Raw genomic sequence first — 16,729 nt, 5'->3', positions numbered from 1 at the left:
GGGCTTGGTTGCTTGACATTTTTAGGTTTATTATTTGCTATACTTTTGTTTTAGTTTCTTCAGTTAGATGTAATGTCACCCAAAATAGTATAATAGACCGAATCACCATCTCTATTCTCTTCAAGATAATATATTTCGTAACCCAAGTTGGCAAATGATATAGTCTGTTCAGACAAGTTCCCAATAATTTGTGCATATGAAGAAGACCATCTTCGCCAACACCGGATTTATCTGCAAAGTGAATTTTGATTAGCCCAAATTTATTAATCAAGAAGCCACTGTTTTAATAAAATTTGGCATAATCCTTAACATGAATATAGAAGGAAAGAAGCAAAATAGGCCTCACATGGATGTATACGTGTAGAAATTACGTTGGAAGGTAAGTTGACAACTAAGAAAATGGAGGCTATGGAAGAATTTTGGTTTTTATTCAAATTAGATAAATAGACTGGTCAGATCAGTTTTATTGTCACAGTGCTCACCATCAATAAATCTTGGAGAAACAAAACTCAGTTGAGGCTTCTCTGATTCCCTTGTAACCAATTAAAAGAAACGCCAATGCAGCAGTGACTAGCTGTGTCTGCGTGCCAAAACATGCAGTTCAGCAAAAAGATAAAAAATTAGTGGTTAATGGAGACTAGGTTGTGGTGAAGGCACTGGATGGTCTCCTTCCAACCTCATCGCAGTTTTTATATTAAAACTATCCATTAATTTGGGACCACTCGATTTTTTTTTAGTTTCTTTTAACATGGCTAGCATGGATCATATATGTACTCCAAATTGTTTTGTTTTTTGTTGTCTTTACACCATAAGGACCATTAGGTATTAATTCATAAATGTATTGGGTGGGTTGGGCGGGTTGGATTTCAATAAGAGAAGAAAAAGTAATCAAAACACAAGAAGCAATTGGAAACATGGCTGCAAGTGATAAGTGTTTTCTGTTTGGTGTGTGTGGGTGTGTGCGCGCACGTTCATTGTAGGGAATCTAATAACAAAACTGAATTATATGTTCGATGCTTTTCATTTTCATTTTGGGTTAAAAAGTTGGAGCTTTGGATTGGGATTTTTCTTTATTCAACTATCATTCTCTGCTTAGGAGGCTATCTTAAACTGCTTAAATTTGTTTGCTTAGGAGACTATGTTAAAATGCTTAAACTACTTAAAATTGTGATCGTTTATGCAGCATTTGATAAAATTGGGAAATAAAATTGGGGAAATAATGTTAATGGTTTGTAGATGCTTAGGAGACTGTGGGGCTGCTTAAATTTTATATATTCAGTAGCATAGAGTCAACATGACATGCACAAGGATGGTCAGATTGCCACCCTTAGTTGGTGGTATTATATTTACAACACATTTAAATTGAGGATTTAGAAAATCTAATAATAAAACTGAAATATATGTTCCATGCTTTTTGTTTTCATTTTCGGTTAAAAGGTTGGAGCTTTGGATTGGGATTTACCTTTATTAACCTATAATTTTGTGCTCAGGACACCATCTTGGGGGTCTAAACATGATTGTTCTTCTAATTCATGGATTCAAAATGTGTTTAGTATCTCATTTAATTGGTGTACCTTTGCTCATTTAACTCAAATTTAATACGATTTGGTCCTCAAATTTCTCTGAATTGCTAACGGATTTACTTTCTTTGGAAATTTTAGGAACTCTGCTTGTGGTAGGAAGAAGCCGGTTCCTTGCTACTTTTAGGTATACGATTATGCGCCCTGATTGCATGTTCAAAGTCTAATTAGTTATTTAAATTTTTTATTTATCTTCGCAAAGCTTTTGTACTTAGATTTTAAATATGTGATTGGTTTGTGAAAAATAACCGAGAAGACTAATCATGGGGACATTCTTATTTCTGAATTTTCTCCTCAGCATTGTTTCTTGAATAAATTTGGATTGGTAGATGTAGGGGTAGAGCAACGGCCGTGGTGTAAATAAAAGGTCTAGACGTAATGATTTCTGGGTTTAGAATTGATTGGAAAATAGGAAAGAATGTTATGTTCTCTAATTTTTTATGCTGTTTGCTGTTCTAAACTTTCGAACTCCTTTTTGGATTGATCTTTGTTATTTTTGTTTTTGGGGGTATCTGATAGGTCAAGGTTACCAAATCTTGGTTGTACTTTTTCCCAAGTCATGGCACATTTGAAACTTTGAATTCTTGAGTTTATATTTTAATTATCATTAGTTAATGCTTAACATTTGGCCTTTTGTTTTGAGATTAAAATGAAATCATTCCAATTTTTTGGTGTATTTTTAAGTGAGGTTTAGGATATGGTATACGTTTGGCCTATGTGAGTGACACTCTGCCTGAGGTTTAATTAGCTTATCAAATCTCTTTAACCTCCTTACTCTGTATAAATTTTAATTGAAATAAGGCATTTAGGATTGTTTTTTAATTTTTTTTTAATTAGGATTTAGCATATTACGTGCTGTGCCTAAAACTTCTTTATTCCAAGTTGTTTTGTTTCAAAGAATCCGTCAAATTTTTGGTGTATTTTTAAGTGAGGTTTAGGATATGGTATACGTTTGGCCTATGTGAGTGACACTCTGCCTGAGGTTTAATTAGCTTCTCAAATCTCTTTAACCTCCTTACTCTGTATAAATTTTAATTGAAATAAGGCATTTAGGATTGTTTTTTAATTTTTTTTTAATTAGGATTTAGCATATTACGTGCTGTGCCTAAAACTTCTTTATTCCAAGTTGTTTTGTTTCAAAGAATCCGTCGTTGAACTAGCTACCAAGAAAAGTATGAAGCAATATTTATAAACTCATTAATACCTAAACAAGAAAATAAGTACTCCATCACCGTAGAGTATAGTTGCATTCACCCGTAACTTGGTTAACTGTACTGCTGGGGCGAAGGAAGCTCGATAAGCTTTCCAATTCCATTTACTCACTAGATATTAAAGCAGTAAACTGAATTAAAAGCTGGTTTATTTTCCATTGGCTATCGATCAGGGTAAGAAAAACATTGAATTGGGATCATTAAACAGCACTGATGTAGGACAGTATACCAAATGAGCTCGAAGAGGACTCAACAATCGAAGCCTGATCAAGTTTGACGATAGGTTATTTGAAACATGGGAAGAGTATTTAAGAAAGGGTACCGAGATATACAATGGAAAATTAACTACAGAAAAGTTCAAAAGATTATCTGCCCCATATATGATGTATGATAGTGATTAAGGAACACTAGAAGATAAAACTTATATCAAAACTAATGATGTTCCAGATTGGTTTTTTTTTTTTCGAGTACATTTCATGTGACGGCCTCAATACATTTTATGGGTGGGGATGAGTGGTAAAAATGTTTGGTTTGAGCACATTTTTGTGTTTGGAAGGTTTCAATAACTTTTTTTTAAGATAATCTATCATCTCAGATGGAAAAGTTGAATGCAAAGACGATTATGACGACAAATGAAAACTTCCCGTGATTAGCTACTTTTCTTTCGTGAAATGTAATTTTGTTGTACATTAAGTCCCTTGCATTGTCACAAATTGAGTCCATTGCAATGTTATAGATTGAGTTACTTTTCCTACATTTGTTTGTTTGCGCTTCGAATTCTTACTCTGAATCTCGTTGCTTTTTTGCAGTTTAGATCGGACTATCATCGCAACATCATGATCAACTCTTGCTATTGCCATTAATCTAGGGGTTCTGAGGCATTGCGTTTGAATCAAGGCTTTGGTATGTCACCTGAACTTAAATGCGTTCTTTTCCCGTGCTTTCCGTTTGAGAGAATGCGACTTTATGAATATTTTTTATTTATTGATTGTTTGGTTTGATCGCCTTATATTATTCGTTTGGTTTCTGCTTTGTTTCTCATTTTTTGTTGTCTCTGTGATCCTCTGATTGTCCAGAGGTTGGATGGTTTGTTTTTTTCTTTTCTTTTTTTTGGTTTTAATTTTGTCTGTGCGATTCTGTTAAGGTTGAAGGTCCCTTGCTATCTCTGTGATTTTGGTTTTAACCCAGTGCTCTTGATTCTTTATTGAATGTTGTTAGGTATTTTATCTTTGTGATTCTGTTATTGGTTGGTTGTTGTTTTCGTTAGGTTTTTCTGATAGTGAATTGTCTCATCCTCCCTGAAGTGCTTTAAAATATGCTGTTGATAACTGCGCTTTCTCAAAGAATCAGATTTTTTTTAGAAAAATCCTGTATTTAAGAAAATGAGTAGACTTTTAACAACGCATGAATGCATCTTAGATGTTCAAAAATATTCATGGATATTTACATTCAAACCGCAAGATACATTAACACATTAATAATTAAGTTATGTATTTTCTTTATCGGCTACCACTTCAAAATTTGATCTACAACATTGTCGAAATGCTTTTTGGTTGCGTTTTCTCTAATACTTATCTAACTTTTGCGAGCTCTTATATATTCACTTTATTAATTTGAGTTTTTAACATTGATGACAATGTTATTCTTCAACCTACAAGCTAAAAGATATTTCTAAAAAACATCAATATTGACGCTCTATTTAATTTCTGATTCAGGGTAAATAAAATGGTGAAAAAGATTGATTGATTGAAGAGAACAACAAATTCTAGGAGGAGTTTTGGTAAAAAATTTAAGGAAACTGGTTATGGCTTGAAACGATGAACGAAATCAAGGGACATTAGTGAGATATTCAGACACTGCCCGGGGACCTGGTACAAAGAGAGCATTGAGAATAGAAAAAACAAGGATGGGTTTGCATGTTTATGGTAAGGGTGCAAATTGAAACAAGTTGGTGGTCCATACTATGTATCCACCTGCAAATCGTAGTAATCCGCCGAAAGAAAAAGTTCCATTGGATGAAAATGTTTTGCAACGATTTTTGGTGGGATCTACAAGTTTGGTCGCTTGAAGAAGGTTGGAGTTTTGTTGCTCTTACTTGCCTCCATCGCAACGGCCTTTTGGGTTTTAAATGTCTACAGACGGGATGGGTCTTAGATTAGATAAAGGCAGTGTAAACTTTTTTTGTTTGGTCATAAGGGCAATAATGTAAACAATTAACCCTTTAACTGTTGTAAACATCAAGTGTTGTTAATACTCTTTTTTGCACCTTTTTGGTACACTTCTCTCTCACTTATGAATTTTGTTTTGCTGGCAATAACCTCATCGTGCTGGGATTATTTTTCTCTTCTTATATTTTTATGGCATTTCTGCTGTTGTTGATAGGATCCTTTGGCCCATGCTTCTTTACTGGTTATACATTTTTAAGACGGTTGTTGTCTTGATATTTTGGTTTTCTTAGTGAAGGGCCTGTTCTCATGAACGAGTATTTTCTTTGCTTATATGGTCTCATGCTAAACAAAGCCAATGTATGCAGCAAGGTTACTAAAATTCAGTGGATTTTTTTTTTTTCAATTGCACCTTTAGTTGGTTTATGTGGAGATTCTATTCTCTTTTTTAACTCTGAAAATTTTAGTTGGTTCTTCACTCCCTAAGAATTCTATTTGTGTGGATGTTTATGTTGTGCGAGTTCTTTGTTTTCGGCCATATTTGGATTCTTAAAAATTGTGGTGGTTAATGTGGTTTTTAGGTTGATTTTTCAACTGGGGAAAAAGGGGTGGGCGGGGGATTTATATTGTTATTCTCGGTTGGTATGTAACTATTTGAATACGGAAGACATGAATATCGTGCAAGAAATGCAAGAATTTAAGATACAAGGGGTGAGTGCGGTTTGCATAGGGTGGGTTCAGGGATGGTGAAATTTGCATAGGCGGCAAGATTAATGGTAATGGTTTCGTGGACGTGAAAAATGGCGACGGTTATCGCCTCGCTGTTTTTGTGGAGTGAGCACATTGCCGGCAGACAGAGGTAAAGGAAGCTAGGGAAAATGGTAGAGAAGGAGTGAGGCATGATTGCAGCGGCAACATTGTGCCTCGCAAGAATGGCCAGTGAGGTGGAGATGGCTGACAGCCTTCACGCTTGGGATGCACTTTCAAGTGATGTAAAGGTCCTCATGTGGTCTTATGTATTTTTAGATTATAAACTGAGAAAACTCTCTCCATGTTTTCTTTAGATTTCCCCCAAGCAGGAGCGGTATTTTCTGCTGCCTTATCTATCCCCCAAGTGGATGCGGATGTTTCTTTAGCTGGAGTTTTCCCCCAAGATGGTGTATCATCTTTACTTGCCTTACTTGCCTTTCAGGCAGATGTGGTAGGTTCTCCAGTTTTCCCCTAGGTAGATGTGGCAACTTCTCTAACAGTATTTGTCCACTATACCGGAGTAGTATCTGCTGTTGCCTTGGCTATCCCCCAAGTAGATGCGCCAGGTTCTTTAGCTACAGTTTTACCCCACGATGATGAAGAGCATCGATTGTGTCTCTTACTTTTTTCGCCTTTGCTTTAATCTATGAGTTTTTGTGCCGTAATGAATTTTTTCTCTTAATGCATATAAAAAACTTTGACTTTGGTGCTTCTATTGAAGCGAAAAAAACTCATATGTCGCTTTTACAGTTTGAGTAATAGTTGTTGGTTAGATTAACTTAATTCTTTTACTAAGAATTTGTTTCTACATACTTTGCCCGTTTGTCTTCATATAAGTATATAAAAACTACATCACGTAACTAATTAGAATTAGGCTACCTATGGATGAGCTGATGGCACATATCTACCTTTGATAAAAAAAAATTGACAAGCTAAAAATTTAAAGAGTTTCTAGCACAGATCTACAATGGTGATGTTTCACCTTGATCTCACTCTCACTCATTCGTGGTGGGAGTATATCATCGTTACGTGAAATTTAAGTGTGCTTAAAATATTTTCGATACAATACTTCCTTAATGGCATTATTGTTGCTTATCATATGACTTTATATGATTAATTTTATTTTTTCTTTTTTAGAAAATGAATATTTTTTAGTTATTTTTTTTTGAGTTAAGAAACGAATAATATAATATGAATAATGAAAATTGAAATGAAACTTGAGAATCTTATGGATGATGTGTGATGGACAAATATTAGTTTCAGGGTTGGATTCCAGCCTAATGTATGCTATCCCAGGCGATGGAATTGCATCATTGGTTTCTAGGTTTCCTTGAATATATTTAATGAAATTTTTTTAGCGTCTACGGGATCAGGCATAGCGAATGCAAACTTTAATCTTCGGACTTTCTCATTGTTGCAGTCTTTGATGATTTATGTAATCCTCTTAGCCTGTTCTTGGATGAACTGAAATTATTTTGGCCTGTTGTTATTGTTTTGTGTTGTTTGCTTTCTTATTGTTAGATCGGTTATGATTCTAGATGATTCATTTTTCTTGGTGCATCTCATTAGTCAACCAAGGAGAAAATTTGAACGTTTTAAATCCTGGTCATCTTTGTTTCAGGCAATACATTTTTTTTTTTTCTGGCCTAAAAGCGTTTGATGCATGTCCTTTATGATGCACGACAACTGCTTCCTATGTTTGTTGTTGATTACGCGCGCAAAGCACAACTCCATCTTTGACTGTTAAAAATGATTTGTTGTTTTAAATAAACAGGTTAGATTGTTAACTGTGCGCTTTTCATCTTGCACAGTCTACTGGTCTAAAGTGAATCGAGCCTAAATAATTTGTTTCTTTTGTCAAATTTATGCATGCATGCCTTGCAAAACTAATGGCATAGAGGTGTGACGTGGCTTTTTTTGTTCGATGTTTGTTCACTTTTTTATTTCTCTCCAATTATATATGTGTTTATATATTGTCTTCCTCTTTCTCTAGGTTCTGTTTTGATCATTGGGGTCATGCATTGTTCTTCGGTACCATTCGCATGCAGCTAAGCTTCCGTGTCTACAATAGTTAGAATTATGTCCCTTTAAAGAACCATCACCTTTTTTTTTTTAATTTACTCTTTTCTCGGTTTACATGTTCGATTGTCAATGCATGTTTTTTTGGATCATGGTAGTGTTGTTATTTGATCTTTATGCTCGTTACCTTTATCACACTTTTTTTGCTATCGTAATTCGCTTTATTTGTTCCTTTTCCATCCTGCATTAAGAAACAACGTTGTCTAAGGAAACAACTATGGATCAACTGTCTATATTCTTCGTTTTAATGTAAAAAGATTAGGGTTATGTTGTTATTGTTATGTTTACAATGTGTTCATGGTTTTGAAAATCTTCTGCTTTAATGGGTTGTGGTTCGCTACTCATTTCATATGGTTAACATAGTTGCTTTGCCGTCGCATTGCTTTTATTAGAGAATAAACCACTGCCGTGTGGTTTTTCCCCTATGTAGATTTATGTCTAGAAGAATATGGGTAGCTAGGAATGCCACTGGAACTCAGCATACCGATTTGCCTGCATTTGTTGCAATCGTTGATCTAAATGATTTGGTGTTGCAAGATGTTCCCACCACTTATAACAATGAATACAACAATACTTCAAGCTCTTTGCTATTTTTAAACAATGGAAGCAACCATCCCCAATCATTTGCATCAATCTTTGAACAAAACATTCCTGCCAGTGATGTTTGTGCCTTACATTTGGAAGCTAGCTACGAGTTCTCATCAAATTTCTATACCCGTTTTTCTTGCTGATCGTGCCACTGTGCACTGTCTATTAGCCAGAGATGCTCAAATTGTTCATTCTGTTGCGAATTCACTCAGCATTGAGCAGGCCACTTATCAGAAAAAAAAAGAAGGAGTATGGAATCTTTCGATATGACTTTCTTTGCATTCTCTTGCTGCTTTGAAAATTTGACATTTCTTCATTTATTAACTTCTATCAATTAGTTTGACTTTTGCTTCTATTAATCTTTGTTTTTATAGGAATTGATCCAAAATATGTTGATTTTGGATTAAGAAATTGCCAATGTCAGTACTGCAGTGCTCTATTTTGGTCTGCAGAGTAGACAAAGAAGCATGCTAAGCATACTTCTTTTATTTCTGCCCTGCAGTTTACTGCGTGCTGCATGAGTCAAAAAGTACAATTCCCACGTGTTAAACCCAGTCCTGCTTATTTGGAACATTTGTTAAACCCCACAAATTCTCGAGCATTTTTGAAGTTCAAAACAAATATTAGATCATATAATTCAATGATGGCGTTAACTTCAATAGGGGCCAAAGTTGATCCGTTGATCAACAAGGGTTGGGGTCCATATGTTTTAAGATTAATGGTTAGGTGCATCATTTGATGGGTTATCTGTTGCGTCCAAAAGGTGACAATCCTAAATTTGCACAACTATACATTTATGACACTCAAAATGAAGTCAATAATCGTATCAATTGTTTCAATGGATCATAAACATCTGAAAAACTTGATCAACAGATTGTTGGTGGCCTCATCAAAATGTTAGATGAGTGCAATAAGGTCGTTAAGCTTTTTAGGGTCGCTAGGGATAGGACTGATGAAGGGTCCACAAGTAATTTAAGGCTGCGTTTGTATGGTGCACAGAGCAACCGTGATGTGCAGTACAATTTGTTGGCATGTGACAGGATATGTGGGTTAATAGTTGGGGACATCGGCCAATTTCATACTGAAAGAGATATTGTTGTGGAGCATAAGACCGATGGCCTACAGAGAATCACAAAGTTACATCCTAAGTACATGGTACTCCAATATCCCTTTCTTTTCCCATATGGTGAAGATGGGTATAGGAAAGGTCTTCCTTGGAATCCCAATTTTAGGGGGAAAAAACCAAAGGATGGGAGGGCGACATCAATGAGAGAATTTTTGGGTTATCAAATTCAGGATGGACTAGGACATAGTGACACCCTGTTAAAAGGCGGCATATTGTTTCAACAATACTTGGTTGATGCATATGCAATGCTTGAAGAAGATAGGTTAGATTTCATTATAGCGAATCAAGAGTCTTTTAGAACAGAAGGTATTAAAGGAATTCATGAAGCGTTGAAAGCAAGAAATGCAACTGGTTCTACTATTGGCAAGATGGTCATTCTGCCAACTTCGTTTATTGGCAGTGTTAGATATATGATAAATAATTATCAAGATGCCATGGCTATATGTCGCCACTCTGGAAATCCTGATTTATTTATCACTTTCACCTGTAATGCTAAATGGCTTGAAATTATTGAAGATTTGCGTGATCAACTTGGTTGTAAAGCTGAAGACAAACCAGATCTAATTTTAAGAATTTTTAAAGCAAAGCTTGACCATATGATTAAATACCTCAAATCAGGAAAACCTTTTGGTGAAGTCAAATTTGGTCAGTATGTTACTCTTGACCAAATTTTTTCCTCTATTTGTTTCTATCTTCTCGTTTCAAGTCTAAATACTCTATGGTATTGATGTCTCTACATTCTGTTTTGATAAACAGTGTTTTACACAGTGGAGTTCCAAAAAAAGGGTCTTCCTCATTGTGATATCTTGCTCTGGGTCAAAAAACTTTATAAGTGTCATTTTCCTTATGATGTTGATTCTATCATTTCAACTGAGATTCTTGATGAAAGATGTGACAAGGATAGGTATGATTCAATTTTACACAACATGATGCACGGTCCATGCGGTATTGCGAATCAATTTTAGCCTTGCATGAAAGAAAACAAGTGTTAAAAAAAAATCCTAAATCTTTCACAAGTGAAGCCACTTTTTCTAATGAGGGTTTCATTAAGTATAAGCATCGAGATACTAAAAATCTGTTTGTTCTAAAAAATGGAATCAAGTTTGATAATGCATTTGTTGTCCCTTACAACCGTGAGCTATTATTCAAGTATTAAGCACATATAAATGTTGAATCATGTTGTCAATCAACGCTCATTAAGTGAAACATTCCGACCGGAGTCGAGACGTGCTGGTTGTCATGTTAAGGTGACGTAGCCAAGGGTGCAACATAAGTGATAATTATGCAAAAACGTGGGTTATAATAAAAAAAAGGAAACTCAAACTTATTTAGACTAGAAATAAGTGTGTGAAAGTGAACATAACCAAACACAAGTATTCAAAGCATAGGTATCAACAGTGCAGTCAGACAAACGAAGTGTTAATTATACAAATGGGGAAAAGATCCTTACAGTTATTTTGTAAATCATCAAAACCGCCGAGAAATCTTCATAAGCCACCAATATGTACAACTACCTAGGACCTGGAGGGGTGAAAACAGAAGGGTGAGTGGGCAAAAACAAAACGTTTGAAAACACATTTATCTTTTCTGAACCTAATAACCCTTCACTGTAAAACCAATATAGTCTCTAGAAAATAAGACTATGTATATACATACAAATACCAATGCACAAGGCCATTAAAAACTAAAGTATGCCATGTCATAACGTTTCTGCACTAAAAGATGTAAGCCAGGTGAAATCAATATAAAATAATATGCCAGTCGGAGTCACCTAATATGACCTATACGACTGGATAGCTCATCAATATATGCTAGCACACGAGTCGGAACCACTTATTGTGGTCTGTACGACAAGGTTAGGTGTAATATGTACGCTCAAGTGCTACGATCACGTGAAGGCTGTGCGAATAATCGCGGGTCACTTACGAGTCGGAACTACCAATTGTGGTTTGTACGATAGGGCTGGCACCAAACTTGGATCCAACGTGAGTGTGCGGTGTGGAAGGTGAACATCACGTGAAGGATTGTGCCTTGGCCTCGGGCAGGAGCACTAACACCGGGGTGCAGCAATGATGAGCTCTAAATGCATCTATGCATAACAATGTGCAATGCAACCAATACCATCACAATATACTCACCTGAAGCTCACCTGGGCCTCCGCAGCATTAAACGATATAATTCACGATTTATAGTAATGCAATACTTAAAATGTAACTCATTTTCGACATCGCATTTAAAGCACAAAGCATATATCTAGAAACCACACAACACATACACACACACACACACACACACACACACACACACACACACACACACACACATATATATAGAAAGCAAATGCCCACTCACTGATATGTAGCAGGATCGTAGCCCCCCATCTCGCTTGTCCATGCTCGTCCTCGAGGTACGTCTCACCTATATGCGAAATAACTAATTTTACGTTCATTTTAAAGCACATACACAAACCCTAGGAATAACTTCTCATACAGTGTCAAATGGGGTGTTTGAATATACCAAAGTGATCTACTCGACAACATGAGCACCCCCATATTTTTAGAAAAAAATTTGGACGTTAGACACGCCGCCATGCGTCGGCCAAGTCATAGCCAAACGCGTAGGTAAGTGCCTGGCACGCTGATGGAAACCCTAACACCGTTAGGAATATTCCATTAGTTTGACGGAGTATTCTGTTAAAGATAACTGACGATACCTAACGTTGTCAGGAATATTCTGTTATCTTTGACAGAATATTCGCCTTCTTCTCCAGTCACTCCGCCGGTTTCCGCCATTGCACGTCGCCGTCTGTACTCGCTGGAAACTGGAAAATTCTTCTAAAGCTTATAACTTTATCATTTCTCAACCAAAATCCATGAAATTTTTATGGATTTGAAGGTCTTGAAGAGTAGAACACGTTCGTACCTATTAGAGTTCCAAAATCCATAGGAAAACGGTTGGAAAAACCTTCGAAAGTTCTGGCCAACAATGTACCTTCTCGAACTTGCCTACTCCGACGTCCACTCCACTCCAAAACTACTCCAAAATGCTAGGGAAGTTGATTGGAAGCTTCCTCAAGCCTTAAAACTTCATGAATCGTCCGCGATCACATCATCCAAAGTTCTACCATGACGGAGCTTGAGAATTGACTGGTCAACGTTTACCAAGAGAAGAGTCGATCCGTGCCAATTTGGTTAAGCTTGCAAGCTAGGGTGTCTCGGGTGTACGGATGAAGAGAAGAGTCGAGACGGAAAGAGAGAAAGGGTGAAGGTGTACGTGTGCGTGTGATTGTCAAAAGAAGAAAATAATAAAATCTGATTGGGCCCAAGAGAAAATGAGCCCATATAATTGGTTTGTAATTACTTGTTTACGCACTTCAATAATCGTAACTTTCTCGTTACAACCCGATTCAAGTCTAACTTGCGTCAACGTACTCATGACATCAAGCATGATTTAATTATGATAACGAGGAAGATAATTTAAAACTACATATGTACATCCACATCACTAAGCCACCGAGGGCATAATCGTCATCTTACATACTCGGGGAGAAAACTATAATGAAAAATTGGAACGGGTCGTGACAATCAACCCTCTTTAAGAAAATTTCGTCCTCGAAATTCCTACACATCAACAACACATCAATAACCATAAAACAGACGTGGATACAAGTCTCGCATACGCTCTTCAGTTTCCCAGGTGGCCTTCTCGACTAAATGGTTCCTCCACAAAACTTTCACCATACGAACGGTCTTGTTCCGAAGAACTTTATCTTTCCAATCCAAGATCGTCACTGGCTCCTCATCGTAGGTCACATCCAGATTAATCTCTAGTGGTTGAGGAGGGATCACGTGCGATGAATCAGAGACATAATGATGAAGCATAGATACATGGAAAACGTCATGTACCTTTGATAACTTTGGAGGTAGCTCAAGCCTGTAGGCAACTTCACCAACTCGCTCGGTGATCTGATACGGTCCAATATACCAAGGACTTAACTTACCTTCTTACCGAACCATACCACGCCTTTCCACAGAGATAACTTTAGAAATACCCAATCTCCAACTTTATATACTCTGTCAGTGGCATGTTTATTAGCGATACTCTTCTGTCGATCCTGGTCTGCTTTTAGGTTAGCTTTAATCACCTGGATATTCTGCGTAGTCTTATCCACAATCTCAGGATCCACCAGCACTCTCTCGCCAACTTCAGACCAACATAACGGAGTACGACATGGTTTACCATAAAGCACCTCAAAAGGTGACATACCAGTACTAGAGTGATAGTTGTTATTATAAGCAAACTTGATAAAGCTAAATGCTTATGCCAAGCATCTCCAAACTGCAAAACCGAGGCTCTCAGCACATCTTCCAGCGTCTGAATGGTTCTCTCAGATTGCCTATCCGTCTGAGGGTGATAAGTCGTGCTGTAGAGCAATCTCGAACCGAGAGCTTCCTGGAAAGCTACCCAAAATTTAGAAGTGAACCTGGGATCATTTCAAAAATGATACTAATCGGAACACCATGGAACTTGACAATCTTCAAAATAAACTGTTTTGCCAACTGACTCAACGAGAAATTTTCTCGAATGGGTATGAAGTGTGCTGACTTGGTGAGTCGATCAACTATCACCCAAATACCATCATAACCATTCCGCGTATGAGGTAGCTTGTACATGAAATCCATGGTAATATCCTCCCATTTCCACTGAGGTATGGGAAATGGCTGAAATAACCCAAAAGGTTACTTCCTCTCTGCCTTGACTTGTTAACATACTGCACAACGACTCACATATTTAGCAATATCTCTTTTCATACCAGGCCGATAATAGAAGGGTTAAATAGTGTGATACATCTTGGTACTCCCAGGATGCATTGCCTAAGCCGAAACATGCACCTCATCCAGTATATCTTTCTTTAATTCTTTGACATTAGGTACTTACATTCGGTTGCCCTGCATCAGCATACCATCAGAATTCCTAATCTTGAGATCTTTCTTTTTCCCGTCTGAAACTACCTGAATTAATTCCTGAGATTCTGCATCATTCATTTGAGCCTCGAGCACACAATCTATCAAGATTGGTCTGACTCGAAAACTAGTAAGTAAGGCTTCTTCCCGATCTTCCACTTCTAAATCAACTCTAATAGATCTCACTTCAGTGAGGAGGGGAATACGACATGCATGTAGAGCACTAATTCGGCTGCGTGATTTTTCTGCTAAGTGCATCTGCCACTGTGTTCGCACGACCGGGATGATACACAATCGTGCAGTTGTAATCACTGAGCAATTCTATCCATCTTCGCTGCTGAAGATTAAGATCTTTCTGTGAGAAAATATATTTGAGGCTTTTATGATCTGTAAAAATCTTACACTTTTCCCCATAAAGATAATGCCTCCAAATCTTCAAAGCAAAAACAATAGCCGTCAACTTAAGATCATGAGTAGGATAATTCATTTCATGGGGCTTTAACTATCGCGAGGCATAAGCAACCACCTTGCCATACTGCATTAACACACAACCTAAGCCATTCAAGAAAGCATCAGTATAAATCTCGAAGTTCCCACTATCATCTGGAAGTGCTAAAACAGGTGCATGAGTAAGGCAATACTTCAGCTGCTGAAAACTTCACTCACAATCATCACTCCACTTGAACTTAACTTTCTTCTTGGTTAACCTCGTCAATGGCAGAGCTATAGCTAAGAAATCTTTCACAAAACGTCCATAATAGCCGGCTAAACCAAGAAAACTCCATACTTCCGTGACAGTATGAGGTTATTCCCAATTCTCTACTGCAGCTACCTTCTAAGGATCCATAAGAATACCCTAGGCTGATATCACATGTCCCAAGAACGATACTTGATCCAGCCAAAATTGACATTTTCTAAATTTAGCATACAACTAATGTTCCCTCAAGTTCTTCAGAACTAGCGTGAGATGTCTAGCATGCTCCACCTTAGATTTAGAATATACCAAAATATCATCAATGAAGACAATTATGAACTTGTCAAGATATGGGCGAAATACTCGATTCATTAAATCCAGAAAAGCAGCTGGAGCATTGGTTAACCCGAATGGTATTACTAGAAACTCGTAATGACCATATCGAGTTCGAAATGTTGTCTTTAGGACATCCTCACGCTTGATCCTTAGTTGATAGTACCTTGATCTTAGATCAATCTTTGAAAACACACAGGCACCCCGAAACTGGTAAAAAAGATCATCAATACGAGGCAACGGATAACGATTTTTATTCGTCACCCGATTCAATTGTCGATAATCAATACACAGCCTTAAAGTTCCGTCTTTCTTTCGTACAAACAAAATTGGAGCTCTCCACGGTGAAGTACTCGGTTGGATAAAACCCTTACCAACAAGTTCTTGTAATTGGGTTTTCACTTTTATTAACTCAGCAATAGCCATTCAATAAGGGGTTAAAAAAAAAAGATTTGTACCTAGAATTAAATCTATAGCGAATTCCACTTCACGATCTGGTGGTAATCCAGGTAATTCATCAGGAAAAACATCAGGAAAATGCCTGACTACCCGAACATCTTCCACACGAGGAGAAGTATCCTCGTTCAATACCACATGAACTAGATAGCCCTGACATTCTTTCCTCAACAGTTTCTTTGCTCTTACAGCCTAGATAACCCCCTGTCTTAATCCACAACGCTTGCCAACAAAAGTAACCATAAGCAAGCCCGACTAATGGAAAGTGACAACCTTCTCATAACAATCCAACTTGGCACGATTGTAATGTAACCAATCCATACCCAGAATAACATCGAAATCGACAATATCCAGAGGAACAAGATTAGCTAGCATGACAACATCCTCCACCAGAACAGGACATCCCTGATACTCCCTGCTAACATAACATGTCTCACCTCTAGGCATCGAATACTCTAACTCATACCTGAGAGGCGTAGGGGTAAGGTTGAGTCTTTTGAGCAAACATATGAGAAATAACGAAATGTGTAGCACTTGAATCAATCAATACTCTAGCAAAATGACCAAGAATATTCAATGTACCCATAATCAAATCAGGGTTACTTTCAGCATCTTACGGAGTAATGTGATGAACACGACCCTGCGCCTGCTGCCGACGTCCAGGACCTTTATTTTCGTGATTACCGCATCCCTGAATTCCTCATCCTTGATTAGGCTGATTAGGCTGCCTCGTCAAACCAGCACTACTAGAAGCAACATCAAAGTTCTGAGATTGTCCTCTAG

General features: G+C 37.2%; 1 protein-coding gene across 1 annotated transcript; it reads right to left on the bottom strand.

The window, feature by feature from the left end:
* Nucleotides 1-13,137: 13,137 nt before the first annotated feature.
* Nucleotides 13,138-16,393, bottom strand: LOC137732886 (uncharacterized). Its single transcript, XM_068472142.1, has 7 exons — nt 16,220-16,393; nt 15,949-16,138; nt 14,990-15,075; nt 14,438-14,727; nt 13,801-13,982; nt 13,551-13,702; nt 13,138-13,464 (listed from the first exon to the last, which is right to left on the bottom strand). The coding sequence occupies exons 1-7, from the start codon at nt 16,391-16,393 to the stop codon at nt 13,138-13,140; spliced, it is 1,401 nt and encodes a 466-aa protein (XP_068328243.1).
* Between the last annotated feature and the right edge of the window lie 336 nt (nt 16,394-16,729).

This window comes from Pyrus communis, chromosome 4 (assembly GCF_963583255.1).
Source record: "Pyrus communis chromosome 4, drPyrComm1.1, whole genome shotgun sequence".
NCBI lineage: Eukaryota > Viridiplantae > Streptophyta > Magnoliopsida > Rosales > Rosaceae > Pyrus > Pyrus communis.
This window is presented reverse-complemented; position numbering and strand designations above follow the sequence as displayed.